The 23,231-nt window shown below is 37.6% G+C and overlaps 3 protein-coding genes across 8 annotated transcripts in view; 1 reads left to right on the plus strand and 2 right to left on the minus strand.

The window, feature by feature from the left end:
- The window catches only part of CRIPT (CXXC repeat containing interactor of PDZ3 domain), a 40,345-nt gene extending 40,282 nt beyond the window's left edge, over positions 1-63 (minus strand). For all 4 annotated transcript variants that reach the window (XR_011725009.1, XM_071739431.1, XM_071739429.1 and 1 more), the window contains exon 1: positions 4-63. Coding sequence is in view for 3 of the 4 variants with exons in the window: in XM_071739431.1 (XP_071595532.1) it covers positions 4-19 (16 nt within the window). In the remaining variant the exon portion in view is untranslated. The remainder of the gene's footprint in view (positions 1-3) is intronic.
- On the plus strand, positions 1-18,213 carry PIGF (phosphatidylinositol glycan anchor biosynthesis class F). Of its 2 annotated transcripts, XR_011725008.1 has the most exons (7): positions 1-139; positions 531-781; positions 2,375-2,466; positions 3,238-3,354; positions 6,816-6,924; positions 8,496-8,588; positions 17,830-18,213. XR_011725008.1 is itself a non-coding variant. In XM_071739426.1 (6 exons), exons 2-6 carry the CDS (start codon positions 554-556, stop codon positions 17,941-17,943), a joined length of 660 nt encoding a protein of 219 aa, XP_071595527.1. In that variant the 5' UTR covers positions 1-139; positions 531-553; the 3' UTR covers positions 17,944-18,213. The 2 variants fall into 2 exon arrangements, 1 of the variants encoding a protein (XP_071595527.1); XM_071739426.1 differs by lacking the exon at positions 8,496-8,588.
- The window catches only part of RHOQ (ras homolog family member Q), a 23,749-nt gene continuing 14,113 nt past the window's right edge, over positions 13,596-23,231 (minus strand). Inside the window, exons 3-5 of one of the 2 annotated variants that reach the window (XM_071739428.1) lie at positions 20,052-20,216; positions 19,199-19,294; positions 13,596-18,548 (exon numbers count right to left, since the gene is read on the minus strand). In XM_071739428.1, the coding sequence (XP_071595529.1) occupies positions 18,516-18,548; positions 19,199-19,294; positions 20,052-20,216 (294 nt within the window). In that variant the 3' untranslated portion in view covers positions 13,596-18,515. Of the gene's footprint in view, positions 18,553-19,198; positions 19,295-20,051; positions 20,217-23,231 lie in introns of both variants that reach the window. The other variant, XM_071739427.1, reaches the window with a different exon arrangement.

Genomic DNA, 23,231 nt, shown 5'->3' on the forward strand with positions numbered 1-23,231 from the left:
CACACTTCTCGCACACCATGGCGGCCTCCACCACAACAAGCGGCCGCTTCCGGGTACACCCCGGAACTGCCGCAGCCGCCTTCGTTTCCGGTGCCGGGCGGTCCCGCGGGCTCTCCGCGGCGGCGGCGGTGACGCTGCGGTAAGAGGCGGTCGGGCCCCTCACGCCCCCCCACTCCCCGCCTTCCCTCTGTGCCCGGGACAGGCACCACCGAGCGAGGCCCCTCAGATGGCGGCCGCGCGGTGAGGAGCAGCCCGGCCCGGCGGCTGAGGAGCCCGGGCCCCTCCATCAGGAAGCGTCCTCGGCGGTGTGAGGGTGGCGGGGGGGGCGGCTGCCCGCTCCCGGTGCCGCTGCTGTGTCCGTGGGCTTGGGGTTGGTTTAGAAACGCGTGGCGTTCCTCTGCCCCAAAATACTCACTTTCACCCCCAAAGTGAGCTCAGGGCTGTGCCCCGCGTGTCGCGAATGGGGCAGCCCCGACCCGGCCGCCCTCCCCGTGTCCGTGTGGGTGACGAGCGGGGTGGGTGTCTTGCAGGTGTCCGGCCGGTGGGGAACACGATGAGAGAAGCAGAAGTCAGGAGGCTCCTGGCTGCCAACCTCCTCTCTGCCTTCTCGGTGGTTCTGACAGCGGTTGTGCCGGGTTTCTTCTGGGACGGGTTCACGGTTTTGGGAACACACCTTGCGTGGCTCTGTGTTTGTTCTGGTTCTGTTGGTACCCTTAATGTAATCTTGCACTTAGTCCTTAAAACAAATCAGTGTCCTAAGAGAAGTTCACTTGCTCACAAGGTAGGTTATCCTCACATTGCTACCAGACAGCATAGAGGGGTAGCAGATTGTATCACTGGAATAGTCAAATGTAAAAAAAAGAAAGAAGACAGTTTTTGGTGATGAATTCTTGTTCTCTGTAAATGAGCTGAGTGTAGCACCTTTTGAAATGCATTATCCAATGTCTTCATGATGTTCAACCTTCCCTGCCAGTAAATAACCTCTCCATGTGAGCAATTCTGTGCTTTTCCTATTTCCTGTCAACACGTTGTTGTTTGTAGCCCCAGCCATTGGTCTTCCACCACTTTACCTGCTGACAAAAATCAGCATAATTGAATGGTCCCAGGACTCATTTCATAGTCCAGGCTTGACCTTCAGTCTTACGAAGAAACACCTTTTCCATGGGTAGCTACAAGTTTCTAATATCTTTGAAGGAAAAGAAATAGTTTTTAGAATTTGGGACATACAAAATAGACTAGCTCATTACAACTTACACAAACTTGGTAAATTTTAAAAAACTCTCTGGAGAAGTATTATAATTACAACATTTCCTTGAGTGATGAAATTTGCATACAGAGGAATCTAAATCTAGGAGAAATTTTTGCTGCTACAATTTGAAATGGGAATATTAAAGGTGTGAATCCAAATGAAACAGGTTTGAAGAGGGAACTTTGAGCAGCACACAGTTTGTTCAGGAGCAGGGGAACACAGCAGCATTTTGAAGTCTGCACTCCCAAGTTGCTGAGTCAGATGATGTGATTCTTAAACAGTTAAACATCACTTGAAAGCAGGAGCTTTGTATGCAAAGCTTCTCTCTAGTTCTGCTGACTGAAGGGCATGTGAACTACACATCCTAATTATGGAAAACAAGTGTTTTAACCACCTGGTTTAAAAATGAAGCAGGGTTAGAGCTGTTTCATGTGAGGTTTCATCCACGCCTAGCATAAGGAATAAATATTAACAAAAAGTGTTCAAGTGAAATTATAGATTCCATTGGTGACCTGATCAGAACATTCCCAACCAGAAATCTATGATGCAGTGGCTATAACATCCATGTGCTATAGTGAGTACCCAGAAACTGTTCAGATTCATAAAAAAATATGTTTTGAAGGTTTATAAAAAGTCATGGACATTTCTCAAATGGATTTAGAATCTTAAGATGCCAAGTTCAAAATGCAGTGGTTTTTATTTCATGTAATTTTAAGTATGGTATTTGATTCTGAATCTTTTTTTTTTTTCACATTGCATATTTTCTTGCTTTTAAAAATTCACTTTCTCTGAAAGACACCTTTTAATCAATGGACATAACACTCAGATGTAAAACAAGAATGAAAAAACATCCAACAAAAGTATCTGTCATCTTTCTATTTTCAGTTATACTTTTGTATGCTTGCCTTATTATAACAGGGTACATCATAGTGTGATCATTTTAATTAATTATTTAAAGTATTAAAGATGGGGAAAACTTTGGAAACATGCCATGCTGTTATCATACTGTGCTGTAGCTGAAACTAAAGAAATAGAATACAATGCTGTTGATAAGATATGCACTATGTTACTAATATTTGCTTTTATTTTGAAACATTATGCTGACATTTTATTGCTCTTTTCTAGATATCCAGATTTGTAAAATGCTGTATATACTTTTTCATGTCTTGCATACTATTTCATACGATCATTGTTCTTTATGGAGCACCTCTCATAGAGTAAGTCAGAAGACCCTGTCTTTCTCTCAACATTTTAAGGGGTGATTGTCCTTGCAGATACTGCTGTTAAGTACTCATATTTCCTGATACATTGAAAGTATGAGAGAAAAAGAGTGGCTGCTTTGAAGTTTTTAGGGGTTTATGTTGGTGGGTTTTGTTGTTTGGTTCGTGTTGTTTTACAAGCTGTTTTTTACAATTTTTGTATTTTGAGATGTGTTGTTCAAGAGAGTTACAAACAACTCCTTTTGCTTTCTGTTACACATATGGGGACAAACATTTTTCCAAGTTTCATGTAGTCCTTTTTGCCCGTAAGATTCTGAAATGTGCATCCTGCAAATCTTTTATTCTTTTGATTTTTTTTTATTTTTTAGGGATTATTAAAAAGGAAAGAAAAAAGGAGAGGCATGAATCAGCCTGCTTTCTGAGACATAATAAGTTAGTGACTAACAATGGCATAATGTAGTTTGATTCAATGGCTGCTCTACAGCCATCCTCTATGAGGTACATTTGTGTTTTTGAAAATGTGTCAGGTATCAGACATTTAAAAATATTTCTGCATTTAAGTCTTTGCTGAAGTAACAGCAGAATTCTTTCCATCATTCTTTACTATTCTACACAGTTAGAAGAAAATCTTTTTCTTCTATGTGAGGTTTAAAAAAGCATGAAGTGCTTTCACAAGCTGACTTAGAGGGGTTATTTTTCTTGAAATCTTGGAACTCTTAGAAAATGAGTAACTACCTCACTTAACTTTGTAATATTTTTATGTTGTAGGTCAGTGACTGAGACGTTTTTGTTTTCAGTTCTTTTGTCTACCTTTACTACTTTACAATGCTTGTGTATGCTGGGACCAAATATACAAGCATGGATACGGGTGTTTAGTAAAAATGGGTAAGTTCTATTCTAAAGTTTCTGATTTTACCCAGAATAGAAATGGATAGAATTGATATAAATTCAATATATCATGGGATTTTTGTAAAGACAGAAAAACTTGCCCAATTTAGGGTGATTTTCATATTTATAATAACAGGCTTATAAAAGCTTTTCTGACAAAATTATTATTAGAAGACATTGATCTAGACACTAAATCTTTCTTTATATGTGTTTGAAGGAAGCAATATTTCAGATGCACATTTTACTGGTGTAAAATTGTTGTGTAGTCCAGTATAGTGGCTGTCAAATAAAGGAGACTTGAGATGAGCTGTAGAGGGAGAGTCTTGCACATAATGCAATAGTACCTTTGTATATACTGCTTTTAAAGTATGAACAACAAGTCAAAACAAACACTGTTTTAACAGTATTTTATTAATGTAATAGTGAAAATGATACATAGTGAAAATGGTCTTAAGTATCTAGTCTTTACCCATCCTTTTTTTTAAAATTTCAAAGCAAGCTGTTTTCAGTGTTGGAGTTTTCAAGCATTTGTTTTTTTTTTTAATAGTATATTTAAAGTAGTATGAGCCTTTTTACCTCATTTTCACCTTAGTGACAGCCATGACATTATTATTATAACATTGATAGTATATAATGATATATATATATCAACCCTATTCTTGACACATGCTAAACTTTAATAAAAGAATGGAGTTGTTCAGGAAAAACGAATCATTGCTCACTCATTTTGTAATTTTTGGAGGTTTTACAACTGGAAAGAGTAGAAGTAACAGATGTTTGACAGCAGTCTGTCTTTTTTGAAAGCCTGTCAATTTCTTTCTTTCCTAGCCTAGATCTTAATGTTATTTCAGCACAGTGATGCCATAGGAAGCAGAGTTGTCTTGTTTTGACATTTTTGCTGTGGCAACTTGTATGTACTTCTTATTAGTGAGCAATGTGAAATAATCTTGTGTTTTTTTGTATGAACAAGTTGAAATGTCATGCTTTCAGGCACAAGCTGAGTATGGGCCTGATGCAATAAAAGTTTATCTCTAACTTATCCATGGAGAATGAGGTGGAACTGGTTGGAGAGAGTAAAAGGATGGTTAGGTGAGCTCAACACATCTGTCTACCTTGAAAGAAGAGTTTAGCAAATTAATTGTGCTGGAGCAGTAAGCTGGAGAGTCTGATTAAGTGTATAGCTTCGTATGAGAAAGGAATGTATTTTTTAAAATATCTGAATACCATTTAGACTTAAGTCACTGCTGGCATTAATTTTTGTTACTCTTATTTGCCTGTACATTATTTATAAGATCAAAATGTGTCTGTGCTGTTGTCTTTGCAGTAAGACAAAGATATCTAGAAAAAGAAAGTTTATCTTCAGATGCAAGTGTAAATAAGTAACAGACACCCAGCTGTTGCTCTGGATAGCTTTCTGCTGTATTTCTGGTGGTCTAGTGTGAAAATACTGAAGCACTTGATGTCATAGGTCTGTTCATTAAGTTACCTTCAAGTAATTTGTATGTTATCTATTGCATCGTAATAGCTATGGTACAACTGAGTCATTCTGACTTAAATATTTTTAATATTAATTTAATTTAATATTAATTTAATTTTAATTAAAAATTAATTCTTGCAAAGTGATTACTTTTTTTCCTGCAGAGATACTTTGCTTCCTCAGTTTCTGCTTGCAGCACTTCAAAGTGCAGTCGCTGCCAGTAAAATAATTTCTAATAAGGTTGCTACAAGATCAGACTCCAAGTGTTCATATCTCTAGGAGGTGGATTATATGTTCCTGATATGTTCCATGATAACCTGATCTGTGACACTGCAGGTTTATTGCTTGTATTATAAAGTTTGAGGGTTTGGTGGAGTGAAGGTGTTGGTTGGATTGTTGAGTTTTTTTGTGTATATGAAACACAATGGAGGCTCAGAGAGGAAATTGCACATGCTCCACATTTCAAACTGAGTACATTTTTGAGCTGGAGGTATCAATTTGATGGATCAAATAGATTTCTTTTTTTAAAAAATTATTTTTTAAAAAAATTAAACATTTGTTCTTACTGACATATTTATGTACATATAAAATATGTGAAAAAGAAGCTTCTGTATTCTCCATCATAAAAACTTCAATTCTGTGTAAATAGGGGCCTTTTCACTAATTCTGTTTGGGAAGGGGTGGGTCCAGGCCAGCTACCACTGGACTCCATATTCTGACATCTAGTGTGTGACCAATATCATGACACTGATTTTATGCTATCATGTGCTGGTGTAAGCAGATACGAGGGAAATAAAATCTACAAGAAAGGGTTATCTGTACTAATGAAGGCAGGTTACTGTTTTATAAATGGCTTTTGACATTATCAGCAGTAGTTGGCTGAAATAGCCACCTGCATACAAGCCTTTAAGAAATCAGCTTTCAGTTGCTGATTTTTACTGCTCCTTATGGAGAATGTTTATTTCAAATCACTGGTCTGAGATAAGATATCACCTGGGTAGAAAACAGATTTAATTTAGAGCTTGCAAGAAAATAGTATAAATTCATAAGAAGGGCTTCTTTCAGTTTTCATTTCACCTATTTTATCACATTTGTGAAATGCATACTCTAAGAAACTTAGCAATATCTTTTGTAAAGCTAGGCATCATCAAATACTAAGTGTTGCTTAGTGTTTCCATCCTGGTGCAGCCCAAAATTCCAGATCTTGTCTATCCAGAAGCTCTCTTGAAATGAGCAAAATGATCACTTGGTAGATTGGTGATGGACAGTAAATGCTTCTTTATTAAACAAAAACCAAACTTTTTCAGAACTTTCATAGTAGTGGTAGAAGGTGAGGAATTGAGAACCAAAGTCATGAACATCTCTTATGCTAAGTGCCACGCTTGGCAACGCAAGAATTCTTCAGTGTGCAATAAATTCATCCTGCAGGGAGTGACTTGAAGTTGGATGCAATGTTGCAATGTGCAGGTTACATTTATTTGCAAGGTTTCTTTCCAGCTGATGGGAATTTGCTTTGGAATATTCAAACAGTGCACTTCTATTTTAAATTTCAAATGGTCATGGTCTTCAAATAATAAGAACATCTCTACACCAGAGAGTATTTTGTGACTGTGACTGTGTGCTTTGCTGTACAACCCCATGCTACCCTTCGTGTCTTCTTTTCCCTGCAATGCACACAGTACCACTGTGATATTTTCATTTAGTCAGCCAAGCTGTGCTTCAAGCTCAATAGGAGTATTTTCAGGTAAAATAGGTCAAGAGGAATAAAATCTCCTGAATGTGTGGTATAGAAAAATTGCAATTATAGCTAAAATATGCAAGTTGCACTTTACACATAGATTGTGTCTTTTAGGAGAAACCTTCATGCTGTTTATCAAATACATGATTTTTTTAATCAGTAGTCTTAAGAATCTTGGGAGAAATCACATCTAACATTCTGACATAGTAATTTTTACTGCTGTTGAAATATATTTTTTTACAGAGCCACCTCCATCTGGGAAAACAGTCTACAGATTACTACTATATGCAGTATCCTGGGAGCTTGGTTTGGAGCATTTCCTATTCCTCTTGATTGGGATCGTCCTTGGCAGGTTAGTATGTACAGCTTTATCATAAATATTAACTTTCTGGATATGCACACTACACAAAATTGCTCTAAATCTATACAGGTGGGTTGGACCTACTCATAAGCTGTTCCTACACTGTTATGCCAAAAATGTCATTGGAAACATCTGTGCTTCCAGTGTGAGGATGTAAAATGTAAAATTTTTACCTCAGTTTTTAATAGGTTCTTTGTTACAGATTTATGAATGTCTGTTGCATGCAAATTTTATCATGGAATAGAGCTGTAAGTATTTTGATAAGAGGAAGCTAGACAGGCAGGAGGAGAAATGTGGCATTATGAAGGTGGCTCCGAGTTTGTCTGCCTTCAAGTCTGGTAGCTTTTATTGTTTATGGGTAGGGATGGGAAGATGCTTTCCTAGTGTTTTAGTTCCTTTCTGTCTTCCATAAAAGCACTTAACAGAATGCATTTTAAATGGATTTGGATTGATTTGTGGAAATGGTGTAGCCAAAGCTCTGTACTGAAAACCTACCTTCTGATTTCAAAGGAGGGCAAGTGTTATCTTTGTAGATGCATAATAAAATATGAGAAGCTGGCAATGCAGATTCTGTCTTTGTAAATTCAAATGTCTTTGCTATTTTCTTAATATTTTTGTTGGCAGAAAGAAATTATTCCATTAAACATAACTGAAGTCTGTAATTGCCATAAAATTATGACAGCTGTGACACTTTCTTGTACATGTCCTCAAGGGCTTTTTTCTTTCCTCAGGTTACCAAACTTATACACTCTCAGCTGAGTAGTAACTAACAGGCTTAAGAAGTTGATTTCAGAGGTTTGTTGCAGAAATCAGTGTAAGAGGCAGCACACTTTTCTGAGTGGCTTACAGCTGCAATAAAAAGTTGTCTTCCACAAGTAGCTTGCAGCCTGCTTTTATGCCGCTGGTCTTTTTTTACAACAGTGTAATGAGATATTAAAACTTCTATTAAAAATAGTATTTTTTAGTAAAAATATAGTTTTTCCCTAAAAGCACTTGGTTTAACTCTTACAAGATGTTTCACCACCCATCTGACATAGGTATGTATTAGCAATAGGTAATTGTTGATGGACATGAATGTAATCCAAAAATCAAGGGATTAATCGAAATAAAATCTGTCTTCTTGTGACATCTTACTCTTCTGTTCAAATGAAAGGCCAGCAGTTCTCTCTTGCTTGGATAGGATTTAAAAATGACGTGTCACATCTGGCAGGTTTTATTTCATTTCCAAAAATTTCAGAATTTCTAATCTGCTGTGTATAAAAATTCTATGCACCGATGATACAAGGATGGATATAGCTATAACTAATAAGTCAGTAGGGTCTGATTACCAAACCAAAGACACTAATAGATTAAAGCAGATACTTTAAGCACAGTTAACTTTTTACTTTGTTCATTCCCCCTTCCTCCTATAGTAGACAGACACAAGCATAGTAATGATCTGGCAGCTTTTTGGGTTTGAAAACTTTTCCAATTCAATAAAAGCCAAATATGACTGATGAAAGTTAAGCTCCATAATCTATAGTTAGCTATCTAAAAAGATACTATCTGACTCCTCAAAACAGAAAAGCATCTGCAGAAACCTCTGATACAGAAGTTGTCACTGGCTGCTTCTTGGCATGAATGCACCCCAGAGAATTCAGGCAGCAGCAGAAACTGTATGTCTGCATTTCTCTTTTCCTTCACCATCTCCACCCTCATTTCTGACATACTCTTGATACTAAAGTTGGCAGGGGAGAGTTTCTGACTATAAATTCCTGCATCGAAGCAATTTTCTTGTGCCTAGATCCAGAGCATTTGCTGATGTGTTTTTTCCCTTAAGGTCCCCTTATTTTTTCCTATCCCTACTTCACCTTTTATCTGGCAGGGTTTGTAACACTGGGGTGGGGCATGAGATCTTGCTTTTCATTTTGGCTCTGAACTGCCTTATCATTACTTTATTCATCATGCGAGCAATTCAAGAGCAGCTACAGAGAAGTTTGCTTCTCAGTCCTGAAGGCTGCCACTTCAACAGTCTTTAAAATCTGCAGTTTTAAGTGCTAATTTTTTAAGATCTGCTGTATATGGGTAAAGGAAAGTTTTTGATAAAATCTAAGGTAGATTTAAAAGTCATTATCTCAGCAAAGCAAAACAGTGAAGCACCAAAATGGCAACAAATCTTTGAGGTAGAAATTAACCTTCAGAATATCTTGTTAAAGATCCTATTCACAGGTCTCAGAAGTTTTCAGTCACCTATTGATAATTCAGTGTTTTTGTGAAGATCTCTTTAAATTTTGATCACCAAGGCACAGAAGGAGGGGGAGTGCCTTGGCCAGGCATTTCTAGTAGTTGTCCAGGAAATAGCACTTCCCAATTCAGCCAAGTTGAGATTTATATGAATCTGATTTTCTGAAAGCACAGAACTTCATACAACAGTCTTTTGTCTTTCTATCCCCACTGAGTAGTATGGATTGAACAACACAAGTACTGTTGCACATTGTAGCTCTGCATTGTTGTCGCAGACACCTTCAGAGCAGAGAGACATTTCTTTTGCTTTTCAGAAGTTCACCAAGCAGTAGCAATAAAACCCCTTTTTGCAAAATTATTCCTTTTGCTACTTGATGTCAGGTGATTACAGAAACTCACAGTAGATTCTTTCACTGTAGCAATGAAAGAGGAGAGATGCCTTCTGTGCTGTCTTCAGCCTAAGGCAGGGGAAAAAATAACTTGCTCTCATAAAGGATTCTGCTGCTGTTGCATATCTGTGTAGTTTTGGAAGAAAAACTTTAGTGCAGATTGCCAGTTTCCAGAGTGACTGATCTAGACACTGATATAATGAACATAAAAATACCTGTACGTAGTGCAGTTGCAGGAAGTGTTTATTTATTTAAAAATAAAATATAAAATAAGATACAGCAAGCCTCCAAAAGACAGGGACTGTCAGTATTTATATAGAACCTAATTCAGCTGGTATGCTTATCCGGATATCTACAGATTAAGTCCCAAGCAAAGTCTGAAAAAAATCATGTAGATCCTCATGTAGGCTTAAACGTAATCAGAGAGCAGTCAAAACTAAATTACTGGTAGGTATCTGTGTGAATAAAATATTAAGTTGTCATGATGTTGGTATCAGCTGTTTCTCACATTAGCCTTAAAATCAGAGTTTGAGGATTACAATTTTGGATTTACCCTACTCAGATGCAGAAAAGGGACTCCAATGAAACAGCTTCATCTTTGGAATCACGCCAGCTTCTGAGATAAGAGCAGGTTCCTTAGCGATTGTTTTTCTTTTTGTATTTTAGACTTCTTTGTTGTAAGCAATTTCATTTTTTTTAATTTGTAGTGGAAATGGTTCTGCTCTGGAACAGAAAATTTGGATTAAATCTTACTATATGGGCAAGATTAAATTTGTGTTAACATTTTAGAGAGCTGTGTTAAGGCTTCTAAGCCTGCTTGTTGCAAAATATGGTTCTGGTGTTCCTGTTGGCTTTGTTTAGTGTTTGTGGTGCAACAGCTATGTTATGGAAACACAGCTGCATTTGTACCTTTAGCTTCAGTTGATTCATTATTTAAGGATTGTTACTGATTTAAGGCAAAATCAGTACTACAAGAATTGGATGGGTCAACAATAGTTGAAATACAGCCATAAAGCAAACCAAAGGGTTGCTGCTGCCAGCCTGGTGCTGTGTTTGTAGCCCTGAAAGGTCAAAAGTTGCCAAAAGCTTCTGACATCCAGAAGATGCAGAAATACACTATGAGTTTGTAATGAAAAATGTTATTAATATTGATTTAGCTCTCGTAGAGCAATTTAATCTCTCACAAAACATTAAGCCCTGTTTTGAATTCATATATTTTTCTACTTGATCAGGATTTAGCCTTTTTTCAAATCTGTCGTCTACACTTCAAACTAGAGGCAATTTCACAAAGCATCTACAGTCTACTTTTAAATTGACTGCAACCTAGTTCAGAGAGTGGAGTATGTAGAGCCACTTCCATGAAGTCAGTTTTATCCACAGAAATGCCTTTAGTCCCCCCTCTGAAGCAAATGAGCTTGAAGAAAAAGTGAGCACTGAGGATGCTCTAATTTCAGCAGCATACTGAATGAAACTGCTTGCACTTTGCTTTAAGGCACCTGCAGTCTGAATAGCCACAGTGATACATACATAGCACAGTTTTTCTGCTGTCACTCAGCTGGTTTGTGGCCTTAAAAGGAGAACTGTTGAGGGCAACATTAGGTTCACTTTTTGCTGATCTATTTCCCAGCTGTTTGATGTCTGTATTAGATGTAGCATCTTTTCCTGCAGTCTTAATCTGAAAAATCTTATGGTAGTCATCCCTTTAGATAATGGTTGACTTAGATTAGTAGAAGCTAAGAAATTTGTAGTACTATTACCTATATCTTACCTGATCAGAAAATCAGATGTCAGTGTCTTTCATTTTCTGTCTTTTCACACAACTTTTTTCCTTCAAGCTGCTTCAGACTTCTGTGGACTAAACTTGGTATGAAACTCATCATCAGGAGTTCCAATTCAGTGTGCTAATGGCTAAAACCAAGATGCTAATTCTTCCCAAATTATTCATAAGCCAAAGAAAACATACTGGTTATTTACACATACCTCTTGGGACACACAACAAAACCAAGATCATGCAGATGTCTTGAAAATCTTCGCTTTATTTTCCATGGTTGTATGTTTGAAAAATACTGCATACAGGGGTATTCAGATTATTGGGCCTGTCTGCATTTAGAAATAGTACTGTAAAATGCTTTTTGTTTTCATTTTTAGCATACAACAACTTTTACACTAAGTAATACTTAGTAGGAACAGAGTATTGGTTTGAAAATAAAATACCATTGAGTATTTGAATAGTGCTTCAGGAAATGAAAAATATATAAAGTATTTCTTTTAAAAGTATAAAATATATTGCTGAAAGTCCATTGGTATCTTAATGATTCATTGTTTTTCATTATTCTGTTGTTGTTCTTACAGAAACTTTTTAGCAGCATCTGGCAAATGCCTATTGCCCCTTTGCTAATTTTCAGAAAAATTCGTTCTGTAACTATGAAATACAGTTGGTCAGGGAGTTCTATGCTATGGTTGTTCCTGGTTATAGTTCTGTAGAATTAAGCCAGACAAAGATAAAAATAATTGCCTTGCAAAAGTGCAGATTAGTCCCTTCAGCAGTTACATTTCTGGAACAAAACAAAACAACCACTAAAAACCCCCAAAGTTTTCAAGGCTTACTGTACCAGACATGTTTGCTTATTCTAAGCATCAGACTCTTAGAATAATTTTGCCAGTGTTTTGAGATAACTATTCTTAAACAATTTTTAAAATAGTTTGATCATTTGAATAAGGCTACTCTAGATGGTGTTCAAAAGGTTTGAAGAGCTGTACACCCATCTCGTTTCCTTTGGCCCTCTGATGCACAGTGGGTATTGTAAGGGTTAAGGTCAGTTAGGACAGTTCTAACAAAGAAAGAGAAAATAACTTACTCTGTTAAGGTTGCTCAGATTTTTCAGATTGTGTCTTTCAAGTTGATGGTGTACTTTTAAGAACCACATGTGATTAAGTAGATCCTGGGTTCATGTGCCTTATGAGAAGTGGCACCTTAATGACACCACCTCTGAAACAGAAGGGGATTGCTTGGGTGTCACTAGACACAGTGTGACCTGTCCTTTCCCTCCTCAGCCTGAGGTAATTTAGTTGCAGAACAAGAAGATGATGTAAGACCAAAACCTTACCAGCATGCTTCATAAGGGATGGAATTAGTATTCCAGACATCCTATTTTTCATAGACAGCAACTGAATTTTGGAAAGTGCAGTTCCTGGGTTTATTGCATATTTTAGTAACAGACTTGTAAAACATGTTGTTGGGTTTCCTCTGTGCATGCCCAGACATCCACCTGTTTGTTTTTGTAGCACGATTTTGATCTGCAGTACTTGTTGCTAATGATAAAAAGTGAGCTTGAAACAATAAACTACCTACAATGGTTTCAAATAATTAATTGAAGGTGTTGGATACTGCAAAAATAATAGGTGGTGCTGATACAACTCAAATGGGTTGATTGACTGCCATGTAATTTAGCAAATGTGACTGTAAATAGTAACCTAGATAACTCTCAGACATTTGCAACCAGAAAAATAATGTAGAGAATATTGGATGCAGTTCTTGGTGATTAATTGAGTAACCTGAAATAGGACTAGAAGCTACCTTGTTATTCTTAACACAGTTTAGAGCTTCCTTCTTGGATTTGCTTTTGGAATTACTACCTATTGTGCAAGTTTTGTTGTAAAAGACATTGCTTTATGTGAGCAGAAGGGATAATATCCAGTGTTTGAGGGGGGTGTAAGCAGAGGTAGAAGCTTGTTCCACATTAGTGTGGTTTTCATTGTTTATTTAATGATATGTTTCCTTAATGTAAACCTTAATGGTGAAATCAAAGGCAGTTATGCTTGCTATAACTAGAACACAAACCCAACTTCTAGTTACAGATGCCAGCCTGAAAAAAAACCCCCTCACACTTTCTCTCCTCATTGTGTGCTTGTCAACGCACACATTCTGCACAGTGTGATAAGACATTTTTCAGTCAACATGTGCATGCAACCAAAATAGATTAAAGGCATGTACTGATTAAAGAGAGTACAGATGAAACAATTAGGAATTTAAGGCATGTTACAAACAGGGAGGGAAAGTAATTGTGCTCATTTATTAAGTTTTAAAATGAAACAAAAATTATTACATAGCTTTTTAATTGACACTCATAAATAGATCTTTTGAAATAGTAAGCATACAAAAAATTGAGTTTAGGAATACAAGAAAAGCACACATCTAAAGAATGGGACCAGTTTACTGAAGAAAAAAAAGTGCCCCACTGTATTGGCATTTGTAGAATTCAAGTTCCAGCATTCTGCTCCTTTCTTGATAGTATTTTTAAAAACTTTATTAGGGTGTTGCTACCCTGGCCTATAAGAATCTGGCCTTCATGTCCTCACCAATGTCAAGGTAAATCCCATTGCATCATAAGCAAGTTACAGACTTGTCACTTGCATGACAGAACTGTCATGCAGTCAGAATTCTGGCTTAACTATCTCCATGCATAGTACAGCAGGGGTAGATCCCCTGCTGGGATCCTGCAACATGCTCTGCTTTCCACGCAACGTGCTTAGTGTGCTCACATCAGTTCATGGGTGTTCTGAGGAGTGCTGAGGAAACCAGCTTATTTGTGTCCCCAACGGTTGGCAATTCCTATTTTGAGTCCCTATTCTTAAAATAAGTTCTAGTATATGATAGAAGCCTTGCAGTTCTGCTGTGTCTATTTAGCTAGCCTAAAAAATCTCTTCTCATTGCTGCCAGGTGAAAAGAAAAAGCAAAAAGAAAAATTACACAAATAACAAAAGACAGGATCATTTTGTATTAACCACTGGCTCATGCTCTGTCCTATAAAATGCAATTTTTGTCCTTGGTAAGCATGTAGGTGGAGATTGGTTGTTGCCAAGCTGCTGTTCAGCTTCCTAGTAACCATATATAAGTTATTAAAATTGCCCTTTGCCGCATGCATTTGATAATAAACTGACTCTTCCTATTAGACTGTGAGGATGGCAGCTGATGCTTCCTAGCTCTTGGGACAGATGACAGTTTCCTGAGGAATGTTCTGTCCTGTCTCCTGTGCTCCCCACATTTTTCTCTCTAGTTTAACCTTCTTGCCCCTCAAAAAAGTGCAGTGAGGCAATGTTGCCCAGTACCTCATTCCCAGGCTGCCGACCCAGCCTAGACATTACATCAATGATGGGGCAGAATGTGTCAGCTTCCTCACAGCAGAAGAGAGCATAAAGTAGGGTAAACTGAGCTGAATAGTTCTCAGGGGATGAGAAGGGGTGTATTACAAGCTGCATACTTTAAACAAGTGGAATGGAATATCTTAGAACATGCAGATGGCTGTTAGCTGCTTAGTTCTTTATCACTTAGAGGAAGTTCATACCAAGTCAGGGAAGCTAAGTGAAGTTTAAGAGATAATATGAAAGACTGGGCAAAAGCAGACTGATTAAGCAAGTAAAATTCACTTTAAAAGGTCCAGGGGAAAGTAATTGGGTCTCAGAAAAATGAGGCCAGCAGCTAATGCAAAATAAAGCAACCTACTTTCATAGATGGACAGAAGGCATATGTATGGAAGAACTGTGCAGCTGATATGCTTATGAGCTACCTCTTAATCTGTCTTTGATAACTTGCTGCTTTAAATACACTTATGGGAGTATCAAGCTATATATAACCTAAAGTCCAGCAGTCAAGAATTGAAAGGTGCAGAACTAGTATAATTACCTGGCTTTAGGGGGTATTTGTCCTGTCTTGAGGGTTAGAGAAAATAGCATAAGGACAGCAATGTGCAGGGAGTTTCTAAGGGCCAATCAGGCTGCCTTCAGGACTACTTTGGGCCATCTGACCAGCACAGTAAGAATGAGTGCTTGGCCTGGTACTCTTCTGATGTATTCCACTAGAAGGGATGAGGTGGTGTTTCTTTTCTCATTCATAGACAGTGAGATGGAGCATTCTGTGTTTTTTTTCCCTTTGACCCCTGTCTTTGCCAGCTGCCAGTGGTGAGTGTTGGATTTCAAAGGTCAGAGACACTCGTGTGTTAAGTGAGACAGCCTGAAACTTCTGTAAAGTAACACTGATTTTTAAAAAGCAAAAACTGAATGTTTTGAAAGACAGACAGAGGCATAATTAACATTAAAAGTTACAAAACTATTGAAGAACCATGTTCCAAGTTGCATTTAGGTAAAAGTGGTACAATAATCAAAGATCCTTTTCAGTTGTACGATCACACACTATACGCAAAATACCAAAAGACACAGGGTCATTGAGTCATTGGGGAAGTCAGTGAAGATGAAAAATTCAGTCCAACATCTACCTACATCTCTGAAAAGCAAACAGGCAACTTACAGACTCACCTAATGTAGGTAACATAAATGTAGGTATCATTTAATGAAGGATCATTTTTCACTCAGAGAAGCTGATGTAAAAAGACCACTGAGTTACGAAGCCTCTGTCCGTAGTTTTGTGGACACCAGAGTGGTATCTGACTTCATGAATGGTTAAGAGAGTACAACTTCTATTCCAACCAAATGTTACTGAGTGAGCAGCTGGACTTGCAGGGGCTTTTTTATTGTTCTGTCCTTGAGACGTGAGTAATAAACAAAATGCTAGAAATAACTTAATTACATTTAATTTAAAAGTTGAAAAGATCCACCCGAAGCACAAACTTAGGCAAGGCCACAAACTCATGTGAGTTTTAAATATACATAATATCTTACCATGCCAAAGCATCTAAGGGCTTTTTATAGAAGATCTACAATACCACTATTAAATGAATGGAAACAAGCAATCTTTGGTTTGAGAGGCAACAGCCAAAATATTCAGCAACAAAAACAAGTAGCAGAGACAGAATATCCAGAAATGGAAGAATGAAACAAGGTCAATAAAGAGTACCTAAGGCACCTTGTTTATAGTCATCTTTGCTACACTCCTTAAGACCTCCAAATAATATATAAAACCACAAATGCTAAGGAATGTGAAGATGAAACAGCAGAGGACAAAATACACTACTCTTATTCCTGGTTAAAATCCCATGATAAAAGAATTTGAATAAATACATTTTTCCAAGCGTTAATGAAGTAAAGTGAAGAATCAGAGCTAGAAAAATGAATGAAGGGAGGAACCAGTACCATTAAGAATAGGTTAATTTGATATTCATGAATTGCAAATCAAAATGAAGTAGAAAAGGCTGAACACTGAGATGTGGATATTTTCTTTAATGTCTAGTGCATTTCTCAGTCTCAAGTACTACAGAGGGTGGAAAAATCCCCCTTAATTTAAAAATTAAAAAATAGGAGTGCAGTCTGTACATACTTCAGTTAACATGTGTTGTACAGTCAGAAGTGCAAAATTGTCCTTGCAAAAAAAAAATGAGGAAAAAATAATGCAAAGGAGAATTTTGAAGAGGAATAAGAATTCAGTTTATTCTAAAATACTTTTAACCATCAACTTATTTGAGACTTTCATCAATGCAGTACACAGCTGACTGGTTAATATAAGCTATAGGTGTGTCAGACTGGTTAAGTTTTGGGTTGGCCACTCCTCCCTACAAATCTATGCCAATATATTATTTTATTTTTTAAAAAGGAGCAGGGGGAAATTCCCATTACTTCTTTGCCTCAATACTAGGTGGTTTGTGAACGTGAGTAAGGTGTATTGAGTCTGCTTCCTATTCTCCTACTAAGAATTTTAGCTTATAATTAAAGTTCTCTTTAACATAACTTACAACATGTTTGCTGAACTGGTTGCAAGATGTTGAGTCAGTTTCAAGATTTACGTTCCCTCCCTACTGCGAGCCATAAAGAAATTAATTTCTTTGCCTACTTTTTAAGACCAAAAAAATAAAAACCTTCTGTTCGTCTCAGTCTCTGGCCTTAATAACAGTTAATTTATACACACCTCTCAAAGTTTCAGAACACCAAGTTTACACCACATGAGACTGAAAGGAGAAATCACCAAGGAATATAAAGGTTTTCAGATGTGTGCAGCAGAACACAAAGTTTAGGGGAGCTGAACACTTCAAGGAATATAAATACCTGTGATTTTTTTTTCAGGTAGTTTAGGGACTATGAAACTAAACTCTGCAATAGCCAGAAGCCTGATTACATTTTAATGCATATTAATAAAAAACTGTACAACAGCATTTAGTGTTCATGAAGATGATTGTTACACTTTTGGCATTTTTAGGAAAGCACGGCAAACTTCAAAGGATGGTAAGACTGTACTGTCAGTATCTAGGTTACACCAAGAATTTGTGCTCACAAAGTACAAAAAAACCCCACAAACATTTCCCTCATTGTCTGCTTGTACTTTGTGTTCTCCTTTCAGGTGTGGCCCATTTCCTGTTCCCTGGGAGCTACCTTTGGCTATTTGGCTGGTCTGATTATTGCACCTCTGCGGATACACTGGAACCGGAAGCAGCTTACATACAAAAGCAGATAACTGGAGCAAAGAGAGACAAGGTATTTCTTTGTGCAGATTCCATACAGACTGTGCAAAAGTTGTTGTTTTTTTATATAAGATATATATATATATATGTGTATAGTCAAAGCAGAAGATTATCCAAAATCATTTAGAGTATTTCAGGCCAAGCGTCTCCACTCAATAAAATCACTCAAATGCCGTTTCAACGTGGTGCAGTTTTTGCTTCCTCTAGACTATGTAACCCTGAGAGATTGTACCTTCCAGTCTGAATAAAATATTTGTAACAGATGTGGTAGCTTCTTATTTCAAGTTCGTCGAGTTTGATTTTTATTCCTCTGGATTTCACTGGTTGTAGAAGGCAAGAATCATAGTTTTAGCTTTCAAACTTGTAACACGTTCACTGTGTACTTAATGCATTGTACTTAAATTCAGTAGAATTTCACAGTAAGCCTGGCCATTGTCAAATGTATCTCACGTGATCAAACAGCAGTTTATGCATCTTGAGCCTATTCTCTTCTTCACTGTGTGTTTCTTTGGAGTTAGAATGGCTATAATAGCTTCATCAAAAACGGTCTTCAGTCCTTTCTGTGTTAAAGCTGAACATTCCACATAGCAGTAGGCTCCTATCTGTCAAGAAAGTAAGTTAATTCAGTAGCAATGTATTTCAGCTGTTTCAGTTCTATCTGCATGCTTCTGCAGAAATTTTTTAGGTAGTGACATCACAACATTTAACTGTGATGTAGAATTTTATCTGAATGTGCTTCCCCCTGTAGAAGAAGAGATTTGTCTTTTGGCCAAAGATCTGGAATGTATTTAAGTTGGTTTGGTTTCTAAAGGAGACATATTAAATAGGCTCTTTGGAACTACAGAGTAACATGACCAATTTACATCTCAAAAGTAAGTGCACTGATAAGCATTATCCACACAGTGTGTTACAGTGCATTCTCAAATAATTTCTTACAGGTGCTTGAGCAGGAGAGGTCCCTTGGCACCTGAACCACACTGGGATTTAAATTCTCCCTGAGTAATGCTTCTGTAGTTTTTAGGAGTGTCTGCACAGAAAGTGACAACTGTTACTAACAGCAGTGATAGGTCTGCTTGTTAGCTGTGTCCAGCAATGCAAGGAAATATTGCTACCTGATAATCAGTCATGAGATGTCATATGTTGACTGGTAAAAGAAACAGGCAAAAGTGGTAAAGGAAAAAATAGTCAGTTGGAAATAGGGTGTTTTTCTTCTTTGCTACTTGATTTCATTAGGAGTATCTGGTTTACCTCTTTTGCTAACTTCTGTCCTTGCTCCACAGAGATGGGCTTCTCTTTCATATCATTCAGTCTTGCCAGAGTTTTGGGGTCATCACGAAGATCAATCTAACAATAAAGATTGCAGTCATGTTGTTTACTTTTTCCAAACAAAAGTCAGCAAGCCATGTGATACCCTCTTTTTCAAGCAGAATTATTTATTTAAAGGTGTCTTACATGTGTAAAAAACGGAACCATGTCATTAATCAGATGGACCCTTCCTGATCCAAAAGCCCTGGGAAACTTAAGCTGTGAACTACTTACTACCTTACATCCAAAAGTAAAAAATGTTTATTGTGTAATACAACTCTTCAATTGGAGGTAATCATCTAGCAATGCCAGAATGTATACTCAGCAGTGGCAGAAAGAGTAACCCTAACATTTTACCAACATGTGGGTCACTTTGTAACTAAATCTCATTCCACTGCCCACAACAGGCAAGAGGAATTTGCCCCACTTCTCCCCTTCCTCCTTTGCTGCAAATACTGGAGATAGACCAAGGGTTTGTAGTTGTAGACCCAAGGAACTCTAGTAACCTGGGTTATGAACAGACAATTTTTTATTCCATAACTTCCATGACTTTATAGCAAGTCACATGGAGAGATGCAGCCAATCTGGTTGCCCTCATTACCATGCATTTATTTTAACAAAATGGAGGTAGCTGATTAGAAAAAGCCACAGACCCAGGTTTTCTGCCACTTTGTTCCTCCAAAGCCAGGAGGAGATGCTGCTCAGCTCCTGTCAGGCCTGGATTTTCCAGCCTAAAGTAAAGGCACCATACAATTATCTGATTTATATAAATAACGTAGAACAGAACCAGATATACCTGTGTTCCAACTAGTAAAAAGGGAACATTAGGTGCATATTCCTTCAACTCCGGTACCCACTCTTCCTTCACATTTTGAAATGAAGCAGGATTTACCACTGAGAAGCAGATAAGGAAGACATCGGTCATAGGATAAGATAAAGGTCTCAGGCGATCATAGTCTTCCTAAGAAAGAAAAACTCTGTTATCTGCAGTACTAAATTGTTGCTTGAGCTCTCTTTCAACACTTACATTCAGAAACTATTACTATTTCAGGAATTTTGGTGAAACAAACTTTCTGAATGTTTACAACTATTCCAGATTAGTTAGTGTGGCTGTCAGAGCAAAATCTGCATATGAGGATAATTATATGTGAATATAAATGTAAAAAAACATGTGTGTTAATACTGGTAGAAACTTACTTCTGTGTGAAAATATAGACTACCCTTAAAAAGGTTTTCACTTAAAAAAGAGAAAAGGCTTATGGTTCAAACATATTTGCAGACCAAAGGTTAGTGCCAGGTTACACAAAGCTAGGCTAGACTTAGGCTATTTAACACACTCAAATTAAATGCTCCCTTATGGATCATAAGCAGAGATGATATTTAAGTCCCTCACTACATTTTTCTTTCTGTCTCCTAGAAATCTTACTGTCCTGTTGCTAATGATCAGGGCAGATGAAGTAAGCATCAGATAGGACCTCTTTTGTCCAGACTCTGCTTTCTGTAAGCAGGAAGTCTCCTTACAGTAGGAGAAACTCTGCTCTGTGGGAATGAAACAAAAAATTAAGTTTAAGAACACTGTCAGGGAACTGGGTTTTTTTCGGGGGGGAGCCTCACGGAGAGAAGGCGGTGTGAAAAGATTATTATTTGCGTCATTTATAATCAGAGCATTTAAAGCCATGAGTCCTACTGCCAGACAGCTGCCTGGTAACAGAGTTACCTGGGAACATTGTCCGTATTTTATTGTAAAATAGTTCTCTCTAGCAAGAGAGAAAAGTGCATTTTGCCATAGATTTTAGTTCACAGCGGGAGGGAACATGCCCCATCTTTTCCCTGCAAGGCTTCCTTTGGTCTGTGGCAGTGAACCAATGCCCTACAGGACCTACTTCTGATTTTTGTTTAGGTATTTTTTTTTAACATTCATAAATAAGACTGAACACAGGCATTGCAGAGGCAGCAAAGAATGCTGGTTTTGTGCATCCTCTTCCACAATAAACACCGCTTTATTTGTTATCTGCAGCAGCCTCCCTCTTCCCTCTGAAGCTCCTCATCTTAATTAAATCTCACAAATATTGAAACGATTTTTTCATTAAATGTGGAGACGGAAATGTAATTCAACTCCATATTTGAAATGACCAGAAAATTAGTTTTTTGTTTCTTCGGCAACAGTCACATTACCACATTATTAACCTATAGTTGCACCCTCAAAAAAGCCCTTCATTTATTAGTTGCTAAGTTTTAAAGATGGTGTCTCTCGAATTTAAGAAAATATGCAAGAACTTCCTCAGAACAGTTTCTGCTAGACCCATCTTTTCACTTGCAAGTCAACAGCTATAAGAAGAGGGCAGTTACCCTCACTGTGAAAGGGAGAAAAGATGACATTCTGCACTAGAAAGGAGGCCACCAGGCCAATACTTTTCAGTGGCTATTTACACAATATTCTTATTTGTAATCAGTATTCTCAAGTGTCACTTTGATTATAGCTCTACTGCCAGTCTTGTATGCTCTACAGTTTGTCAATAACTTAGAGAATGCTTAGCTGTAAACATGGGCTCCTCATCTCACACCCACAGTGACTGAAACTGCTGTGAAACTACATTTGAGAGGCCTTTTGAAGATCAGTTATTTCCCTGCTAATGTCAGTCTCCTATCCTGCTTCAAAAGAATAAAACTAGTAAGTGTGTCTTTTCCACATCTGTGGACATTCATCATGGAAGGCAGAAATAACTAAAAAAATCACAACAGCACCTTGAAAATATTTTAACATTTGTTCTTTTTTTTAAGCATGCATTTTATGTTTCCTTTCTACTGAATATAGTTAGGTCCTGCTCAGGGCTGCAACTGTGTTTCTAGGGTGGAGATCAAAATCCTAAAAGAAGCTTCCCAACTGCAAATTAGACCAGTCCCTGGAGTACAAAATCTTCATGCAAGAGGAGGCAGATCTGCCAGTTACTCTCCGATTCAGCTCTACTAAATCATATGCAGGGTATTACTGAAAAGGTTTTCTTATTGAAAAAAAAAATAGTTTAAAATCATCGTTTATTCCTCCCATCGAAGAGCTGTCTTGGCTCCACTCAGCATCTTCTATCTCACACTGGGATTACAATAATTACAGTAATGTCTGAACTAAATATTGGAATGGAGAAAACATTTTCTTATCACTGGAAATTACCGGTAGTCCATTGACCTTGAAATACCTCTCAGTTAATCCATTTCAGATTACAGACAGACCTTTTATTCATAGGAAATAGTCATCATTTTCTGAACTCAAAGCCAGGTTATATTTGTATGGTTTACTTCAGAACTCATAGTTTATCTTTTTTAATCCCATTAGATACAAATCCTTGCACATTTAGCCATATCTTGGTACTGCACCTTACTTCCCACTTACTCATCAGCACCCATCTGGGAGCGAGTGATGTTACTGCTTCTAAGGCGTGTGTGTTGCTGAACTCTTTTCCTGTCCCTGCATCTATTTATACACCTTTTGATTTATGCCCTGTCCCATCTGCACTGGGCAAGCTGTGGGTCTATCCTGTGTAATTAAGAAGTTAAACTGAAGGCAAGTACGGGGTGATTGGATACACCATGTACTGCTGCCAAAGATGCACGTGGTATTCACTACAGTGACTGTGCCACATTGACACTTACTTAAATTAACAGAGGACTTGGCTACGCCCACCAATCCTGCTGCTTGAAACAAGTCTCTGCTCTCCTTTGAACCTTCCCTGTGCTACAAAAATTAGGCTTGTAATAATAGTAACAAGAGCAGGTAATTGTAATAAAGCCTCGCAATTAGACTGGACCCCGGTCCTCCTAAAGAGACCCTGGCTTAAATGTTACCAGCATCTGTTAGGCCATGTGTGCTTAAACACTCCTTCTGCTCCCCAGCAGCCCTTTAGGAATAGCAATCAAACCTGCAAACTTTCTCTATTGAGCCCTAAATAACTGCTGTACTCAGTAGACCAAATTAATTTAG

Source organism: Heliangelus exortis, chromosome 3 (genome assembly GCF_036169615.1).
Source record: "Heliangelus exortis chromosome 3, bHelExo1.hap1, whole genome shotgun sequence".
Classification (NCBI taxonomy): Eukaryota; Metazoa; Chordata; class Aves; order Apodiformes; family Trochilidae; genus Heliangelus; species Heliangelus exortis.